Source organism: Apaloderma vittatum, unplaced genomic scaffold (assembly GCF_000703405.1).
Source record: "Apaloderma vittatum isolate BGI_N311 unplaced genomic scaffold, ASM70340v1 scaffold30530, whole genome shotgun sequence".
NCBI lineage: Eukaryota > Metazoa > Chordata > Aves > Trogoniformes > Trogonidae > Apaloderma > Apaloderma vittatum.
Window position 1 is genome coordinate 1 of NW_009696724.1, and position 9,674 is coordinate 9,674.

Genomic DNA, 9,674 nt, shown 5'->3' on the forward strand with positions numbered 1-9,674 from the left:
GGTGCTGACTTTCGCCCTGTCGCTGCTGGTCTGCCTGGGGCCGCTGGCAGAGGCGTACCCCTCCAAACCGGACAGCCCCGGCGAGGACGCCCCCGCAGAGGACATGGCCAGGTACTACTCGGCGCTGAGGCACTACATCAACCTCATCACCAGGCAGAGGTAGGCAGAGCGGCCTGGCCAGCATCCCCCTTTCCCGCTCCCCGGGCTTCCTCGGCGAGGGTCAGGGGAGGGAAGGGGGGTGTCTCAAAAAGAAAGTGGGGTGTCTCCTCGCACCTGGTGTCTGTCTCGCCACGCGTCCCTCCCGACACAGAGAAAGAGGTGGGGCACACACTCCCCTTAGGGAGCAGCAGCCGCGCATCCCCGGGGCGCCTCTGGCTCCGGAGCTGAATTTCCACCCTCCAAGTTGGCAGAAGGGGCAGGGGTGGCGATGCTGCCTCTGCTCTCAGCCCTTTCTAGCCCTGGCACGGACGGGCTGGCAGGACAGAGGGTGAACCGCAGGGCAGCACGAACAGGGAGAGCCCCCCAAAAGGGAGAGAAAACATAATTAACCTGGGAGCTGCCGTGGGGCAGTAGGAGCGGTTTCACACTTCTGTTCGCTGACTCTAGTGAAGATTTTGATGAGAAAAGGTACCCCTGTAGCCTTGCTGAGTTTTTTTTTGTGGTTTGCCAGCTACTTCAGGCAGCTGTGAGTGCCAAAAACCCCACTAGTTAACTAAAACTTTCTCAAGACCACAAACAAGAAGCCAAGCTCAAGCTCGAAAAGAGTGTGATCCAAACCTGCCCTGCTCTAAACTGTTTGTCTGGGGATGACTGTACTTGTGAAATATGGGTAAAATCTCAGTCTGAAATTGTAAAAAAAAAAAATCATTTTCTTTGAGGCCATCTGTCCAGTTTAGACTATGTAATTAATAGAAATTTCCCCTGAGGTCCTTGAACAGTATGTGACCCAAAAGAGCTTTGACATATTTATCTATTTAATATCAAAATCAGATAAGAGGTCTAAAATTAGGCTTTCATTTGTCCCTCTAGAAGTCTGAAGTATTGAATTAGAAGGGAGGCTATCGTGTAACTGAGAGCTTTCCCAGCAAACCCATAATGTTGTCTGCCAGTGCACTGATAGCATAACGCAGATAGAAAACCAGTTCTTCAGTCCTGAACTTTTAAAGCAGTATTTACAACCTGTTCATTATTATGGCATGCTTCTGTGTGACAGTCTGTGCTCAGATAACTTTTTGTCTAAATTACTGCTATAATAATCAGATCCTTGAGTTCTGCCTCTGCTGCCCTTTTCCCTTGTACACAGTGAGATCTCCAGGCTGCTCTCTTGCCTCTTGTTTCTTTCACCTCTGATTTCAAAGGTGGTGGTTCCTGTTCAAAACGAGGTCATATTTAAAAACAAAAAAAACCCCACCCACCAAATCCAACCAAATAAACCCTCCTTTCTGTATTCAGCCTCCCCTTTTGGTGTGCACCCTATATGCTTGCTTTAACATTGGCTGTGTAGTGCTTTTTTCCCCTAATTTCTGGGGTATGAGTATACGAACTCAAAGACTGAGACTGCTTTCACTCTGTGGTGTGCGTCTGGTTTCTGAAATGAACTGAAATAGTTATTGTTGCTGGTAGATAAAACAATGTAGAATTTAAATTTGTTTCTTCAGATTTTATCTAGATTTCTTACCCATCCTCTCATATTTAAAGGAGACTGAACTGACTTGGAAGTACAAGAAAGCTGGCAGAAAAAAAAGAAAAAAAACCACCATGGTGGCAACTTCATGGTGCACGTTTTAAAGTTGACTGCATAGGTTCACTAAAAAAAAAAAAAAAGAAGCAGGATCATGCTGTTTCCACTGTATAGTGGATTAACAGTGCAGAAATAAAATAATTGCCACCTCCATTTGTAAAGCTTAACTAATTCCCTGTTTTGGCAGTGGCACAGTCACTTGCAAAATGGATCAATGACATCTGAAGCATTTTGGACTGGTCAAAAGAGGATCGTTTGGTCTGTTTCGGCAGATGTGCGCGAAGCTCTCTCTCTCCTTACAGCTTTTTACCTCTGCCTTTTGTGCATGGTGCTGCTTAGGAGCCCTGTCACAGGGGGAAAACAGGTGGTCCAGGGGCTCACCCTGCACCTCCTGAGAGTGGGTGAGCAAGCTATGCTCGACCTCTCTTTTCTTTAGCCCTTGTCTGTGTGGTTGCTTTGCTCCTCCTTTGCCTGAGATCCTCTCCTTCAGGTCTATCTCACTTAGCTTCAGACATCTCAGTTTTAGACATCTTTATGCCCCTTTGGCGTTAGCTGAGGGAAACAGGTATTTGGAGGGTGACAAGTCACCAGGCCTGTTTCACACTTCTTTGGCGTTAGCTGAGGTAAACAGGTATTTGTAGGGTGACAAGTCACCAGGCCTGTTTCACACTCCTCTTTTTGGATGAGATCCCTTGTTTCTCAGGTGCCAGGTCTTTATGACTGTAAAGAAAGCCTAAGGTGACCAGCTCAGATGTAGGCTCCTACCCTGAAGATGTCTGTGGGTCTATGGGTTAGTCCCACCTCTGTCCTCAAGACCATCCTGTGGTCCTTGCCTCATACCCCTCTACTGTGCTGTTCTGGGAGCTTTCTTCAGAGCCTGTCTTTACTTTAATCACTTCTCCTTCTGCTACTTGCTACTACCTGTACTCCTTCTTGCCAACAGGGCCTCTTCCTATCTTGTTCCCTGTAGCTTGTTCATGAATCTGTGGCTCTCCAGTTCCGTAGCAAAACAGTAAGGCTGGAAATGTCTTGAAGTGGAAGGACAGGTAGTATCTGGAAGTGTGTCTGACTCAGGCAGCATTGATGCTCACGCTTCATGTCAACACCCTTTCATGGGGAAGGGAGCAGATCTTGAGAGCCTGTTTATTTTTGGCAGTTTTTCTGAATCAGACCCACAAGATGCTTCTGTGATCCCTCAGCTCCTGTTGCCAGCCTTGGACATTGATCAGATTTGACTCCCAAGACCCAAGTTTTCATAGGAAGCTTTGAGACTTCACTGGGTGTGAAATGCTATGTCCCTAATCAGAATAAGTATGTTTACTCTTGACCCCTTTGACTTCAGATGGACTTGTGGGTTATCAGCATGCCTAAAAAAGGCCTTGATATCTCAAGCTGAGCATAGAACCTGACTAGGTATTTTCATAGAACTTGGAGCCTTTTTCTTTTAAAACAGCTATGACGTGTGATAAAGTTCTTTCCCAAGCAGCAAGTAAAGGCCTGGCTTTCTGTGTTCATGGTTTCTCAAAGCTGGGCAGGGTAGACAAGGAGCAAAGCCCGAAGCAGCTGAAGCAAAGATCTCTCAAGGTCTTTGCTTCAGTAAGAAGAGATGACTTTGTCCATGGCCTCTTTTTATTATGTCTGTAGCAAGGTTGATTCGCAGTGGCAAAAATCTGGGGCAAACAGGAGGCTCAGGCATCTGACATCCTTGACCGGTCACAGCTTTGCTCTATGAGGAGATGGTGAGTCCATCCAGCACAGGTATCACCACTGGCCTAGCCCAGACACTGAAGGGATTCATATAAAAGGTGTCTCCCCAACACAGTCATCTTCATGATTTGTCTGAATCTCTGCACTCCAGAGACTTGCTACCCATTTTTTGCTCAGACAAAACTTTCCATGATGTTAGTGGGAGTTTTACTCAAGTGTAAGATGTTGGAGCAAGTTGTTGATTTGTTAAATCGATTTCTTTAAGCAACAGTAAATTAGATTCCCCCTCAGTTGAAGTCCGGGTCACATACATATTAATTGGAGTAGGGAAATGGAAAGAAAGAAATCCCTTTGTGGTGATGGAGTACAAGGTATTTGACTCAGCATCATGCTTGATTGCGTTATTGTAATAGCATTTTACTGTGTCTGGCTGATTCTATTTAGATACCTGCTTTCAATCAGTTTAGATTAAGAAATTTACTTTAAAATTCTGAAACCAATGCTTTGTCTTTATGTGGCATAGGTGATGTAGTAAAATAATTAAGGTGATGTAAAAATACAAAAAGTTGAATAAAATGATAGAAAAGTGAAATATGTTTTCACTTTTCAGTAAGTCAGACCATCAGTAGGTAAAACTGTTACCTTTTGAAATATAGTTTGTTGGTGTTCTTTCCCCTCAAAATTTAGATCATGTCAAGAAACATCTTGATAGCAGTGGATAAAAATCTAAGTCCTTAATTACACCTTTGATTTCTCTGGAATCAGAATTTCACTTAAGTGAGAGACACAATGCTGTTATCTGTTAATGTACTTTGTAATTCAGACTGATGACTTACACAAGTTACAGACCATGATTTTAATTCTTTCCAGCCAAGGAAGCGTTTGCTTATACTTATAGCTCTTAGGCTAATGAATCCTTGTACAGAAGAAGTGTCTGCTCATTATCGCTTCTGTTTTCTTAGGAAAACAGAAAAAATTCCTTCCAAGAACGAGGAATTGCAGTACTTTTACCTGTTGAGCATTTTATAGTATCTAGGATTTTTTTTAAAAAAAGCAATAGAAGAAGCTGCTGTGTAAATATGGATCGAAGGTAGTTGGTGATATCCTGTTAGCTATCAGAGAAGAACTCTTGATTCAGGAAGGTTTCTCTCCCTTTGTTTGAAAATGGTGATTGCCTGGGGTAGCTCGTTTTTTACAGCCTGATGTTCTGTGTGTTGGACAGCTGCAGCTGTACTAGCTATCTTAAAAAATCTTTGGATAATCCTAATTCCTTGGCTACTACGGCATATCTCAGTAAATTTTCTATTCATGTAATAGGTAAAATCGACTCCTCGTTTACAGTATGGTAGCATCTAAAACAGTGAGAAAGTTGATGAGGTAATGGAACTGGGTTTGTAGGCAGGAATGACATGCTTGGTGGTCATGTCATGCACAGCTTCCTCCCTCTTTCTCCAGGTACAAATCAGTAAGGTGCAAGGCCTTAGAGCACCCAGGAACAGCCATCAGACTGAGAAATACTCCAAGTTTCTCAATGCTATCATGTAACATGATTATAGAAAAAGTATATTCAAATAAATACTGAAGAGTGAACATTTTTTCACATGACTAAATCAAGTTAAGTTAAAATACTTGCTGGAGAATTGTCTTTATGTCTGCCCTATTTGTTTTTTTTCTGAAAAGATTTGTTTAATGGTTCCATGCTTAATCTTAATTTTTAAAAAACTGACATATATGAAAATACACCTTTTTTGGTCTTTCCTTAGATATGGAAAGAGATCAAGCCCAGAGACACTGATCTCAGACCTCTTGTTGAGGGAAAGCACAGAAAATATTCCTAGATCCAGGTATGTATGAAGCAGTTTTGTGATGGTTTTCTCTTCTCATTTGGCTGTAACAGTTTTATTTGTTATCAGTAAAATGTTTCACAGAGAGAAAACATATGCCACCAATAGCTGAATAAATATGTCTCAAAAAAAAATTAAATTCCTTTTTTATTTAAACAGCTAGCACCATCTCTGAATACAAGAAATGCCTTACCAGATATGATATAGTCCAAATTCCTCATTTCCTGATTTTGGGAGCAGGCCATACCTGCTGTGTGGAGAAAAGGAAGCATTCCCACAATGCTTCCCCCTTACTGGGCAACAGTAATTGTATGCTGATGCCTGATGCTGGGTTATAGCCCCCAAAATGACATTTTTCTACTCATTTGCTACTCAAACAGGTTTAATTTTTTCCTCTAAAGATGTATGAGTAGTAAATGTGCACATATATTTATATTCTTATAGTTAAGTTCTTGCATAAGTTATATACATGTAACTTATATGCAAGTGCATGGCTATGACTGGTCTTTAAAATATAATATTTCACATTGGTTTTGTACCTAATATTTTACAGAGGGGAAGAAAAAGGCCCTTGTATTTCCATTTGCACTTAGTTTAAAATAACAGTGGAGTTTAAAGCAACATTGGAGTTTCAAATGTACGTACTGTGTTATCTAGTTAGGTAATGACACTCTAGCTGTAATACCACGCTGCAGTGGTGACTCCAGTTTATACAGCTAAAAGTAAATATGTTGAAAAAACAACATATGGGGAGGACTTGTTTCATGAAGGAAAATACTGGATTTAGTTTTGCTTAGAATCAAGCATAAGTGAGCTCAGTTTAAGCCTTTACTGCTAGGCTGAAGTTTGCTGATAATAATTCTGCAGCAGAAATAAGTGTTTTATGCAGTCGTCGCCTCAGGAGTCTGCAAGCAATCGCTCTGTACTTTCATCAGCTGTGCAAAGGCTCAGTTAGACTAGTTAAGCACTTAAGCATAATATTCTGTAGCACTGAACTTAGGGCGTGATCTTGTCACTGGAAGGTGACCAAAATGTCTACTGCCATCAAGGGAGGTCGTCCGTGAGACTTGCAATTCTGTGTGGAGGGAGACCATTAACTTATGGTTTGATGACTAAGTGCAGCTATGGGGATGCACTTTTCTCTGCAGATGCTTATGTAAAAAACTGCATGGAGTGCAGTGAAATGTATTAGACTCTTTCGTATTTGGTAGCGACAAGGCAGAGCCCTCACATAATGGGAAATTTCCGCTGCCATGAATTTGAGGCAACACACAGGGTAGTACAAAGTCTAATACTCTGTAATTTTCACCCCTTCATAACAAAACTTTATGGTTATTATTATTATTGTTTCAATAATGCTATTTACAACACACTAGGGAGCAAAAACTTATGAGCAAAATAACAAACTAGTCTGCATTTAAGATCAAGAATTGATGAGAAACAGATTTTTATTTCATACCCCCTGTAACAGCACTTTAAACTGAGTATGGCATTTGTCATTCATTGATGGCAATTATGGGAGTACTGGGAACAATGATGTCTAGTTTCCTATGGATATGTTTTCTAGGATGAAACCCTGTATGGCTTCTGAATCCCACTCCAGCTTTCTACTCCATGTGAGGACTTAATTAAGTCTTCTTTGTGCCCAGTCCTGTGTTTCATGGCACATCAGGAACTTAATATCTCTGAAATATCTGTGCCTCTGACTTGGTTGACATTGTCCAGAGGGTTTGAAAGCTGGTAGGGAATTCAGGGGCGTCACGGAGAGGTGGACAGGTGGGCACACAGAAAGTATGCCCAGGTACAGCACGACTGCCTGAGCCTTCCTCCTGGAGCAAGCCAGGCTGAATGAATGAAAGGCAGGCTGGTATTATTCTGAACTTAAATTAATGAGGTATAAGTCTTAAAAATAGTTATACACACAACCAGTTTTGGAGCAGGTGTAATTTGCACTTAGTGAATCAGTGAGAGAGAAAAACTTGATGAGTTCTCAGGACCAAACTTTGTGACTAAACATTGAGATGTAAATGAACAACTTCACTGTATTCGGCTTGGCCAGCCTGGTTTGACATTTCACTTTTGCTAAGTAATACATGCCCCAAAATATTTTGCAGCATAGGTGTATGTCTGACCATATAAAGAAAGTTTAGAGGGAGTCTTACAGAATATAGGAAGTATAGAAAGTAAAGGAATAAAAAAAAAAGGAGGCACCTTGACCTCAGTACAAGTAAGTTCTTATGACAAAATCTGTGACATGGCATGTTTCTGAGCTTGTCAAGCTTGTGGAGTCATGAAAAAACCTTTGAAACTCAATAACAGGCTGTGTCTACCCTACTTCCTCCATAAAAGTTAGGTATCCAGCATAAAGTAATTGTCTAGGCTGCCTTTGCAGTCAGTGCAAGGGATGGTTATCTCCAAAGTCAGCGTTCTCTCTGAAAATGGGCAGACCAATTGCCCTCTCAAAGGGCCAGTGTCTCCCCAGTGACTGTGAAGGAAGACTAGATACCCAACTTTTAGATGACAAAAAATTATGGCAAATGCATTTCCTATAGTCTGTCTCCATGTTCTCCACTTGTTGACTTGCTGTGTAGACAGAACAGCTATTTGCAAGCAGAGGACACCTGGATCAAGCCCTACCCTCAACGTCCCTTTCAATACACATTTCACATTAATGTTTTAGGATGATGGCTTTGGACTTCAGATTTGTATGAAGCTGCTAACAGCATGACATGTTATTTTTTGGTTTGTTTTTGGCTTAGCGGTATCTCTTTGCTCCTGAGTAAGAATGAAAATTACCTCTCTTTCAACATATCATGGTTTTCTAGCTGAATTTCATTAAGTGCTTCTTAACGGCATAAAGCAGCTTTGCGGTGAGTCTCAGTGGTGGGAAGACATGCCAGCTGGGCAGCAGTATGGAAGAGTAAGTTCTGGTACCGAAGGAGAGACACTTGGCCAACCAGGACCCCTCTGCTTTGATGGGAGTTGCATCTACAATCTTCAACTGCAAATATGCATGTGTATTCCTTATTGCTGCTACTATTAAATGAAAAATTTAGGTAGTTCTAACTTTGGATTTTTCAGAAGGGGCTTTAAAATGTGTTTAATTATTATTTTTTCTTAATTTGTGATATGTGTTTCAGGTTTGAAGAGCCTTCGATGTGGTGATGGGATTTTCAGCACACTGTCAACAATTTTCCTAGATCTCAGATCATACTCCATGCCTCTGAAGCAAATCATACCGTCATTCCCAGTGCATGCAGCCATTGTACTGAATTCTGTAGAGTTTTTCCTTCATCATGTTTGTATATACCTTTATTTAAATAAATTATTTGTGCATTCCAAAATATAACATACTAAATGAAAACAAGCAACCTTGTCGTTGGTATACCAAAGAGTTGGCTTAAACTATTAAAACTGAACTACAGTCTTCCTGCAGTCTAAAGTACTATGGACAACAATAGTGTCACAGTTGTTAGAGTAATTAGCATGCAGAGTAAGATAAAGACATAAATTATTGTAGCCTCAAACTCAGTTCAGGTGGTTGATTTACACAAAACTGTTTAAAATAATTTATCACAGACTACATAATTGGGGAAAATAGTATTATGGGAGGTGATTTTTTCAGAATCACCATACTAAAAACTTACTTAGTACTTACATATAAAAATGAATTGCATTTTCAAAATACAAAGGAATAAGTGACTACTTAATTCTGGTAACTCCTCAGAACCGGTTTGAAGCTTGGCTGTAAGTGTGGATTAGGAATTTTAAATGAAACTGATGTAACACCTTTGTTTTGGCAATAGGCAAAGCAGCAGAAAAGACTATCTAAAGTAAGTCTTAGACCAGGGTAAATCTACAGGTGTTTGTGCCAGAAAAGAGGTGTTTGACATTGCCTAAGGGCTTGTAAGGGAGCACACTAGTAAATCGCAACCCTGTGGGTACCTGCGCTCTGAGCCTCTCTCATGTGGAGTCATTCCTGGTTTCTGTTTCCATGATGAGAACGTACCTGGAACATGGACAAGGGGAACTGTATTCAGGTTTTCTAAATTTTTTATTTTATTTGTATGAATTTCATCACTAGCCTAATGAGGGAGTTAGACACCAAGACCTCTGACAAAACCCTTAAGGTTTTATTTAAAAAGTAACATAATATAATTGCAGCACATTACCTTTGCTCTTAAGTGGTTTTGTTCACAGGTATTTGTCTTCTTGTAGTGTGGCTGACACCCACACTGGGCATGATACAAATGCTGTTGCTTGGTTCCTCATATTTAGGCACAACTTTTATTTAGACACTGTGACTAAACACTGGGTAATAAAGAACATGAAAAGTTCCCGATAGGAAAAGAATCAGTGTGAAGGTTTTGCAGAATCACAGA

At 41.0% G+C, this 9,674-nt stretch overlaps 1 protein-coding gene across 1 annotated transcript; it reads left to right on the forward strand.

Moving 5' to 3' along the window:
- Nucleotides 1-4: 4 nt before the first annotated feature.
- NPY (neuropeptide Y) lies at nt 5-8,714 on the forward strand (the record flags this gene model as incomplete). Its single annotated transcript, XM_009876111.1, has 3 exons — nt 5-159; nt 5,212-5,292; nt 8,433-8,714. Coding segments are annotated over 3 exons (261 nt in total), but the record flags the coding sequence as incomplete, so codon positions are not given.
- Between the last annotated feature and the right edge of the window lie 960 nt (nt 8,715-9,674).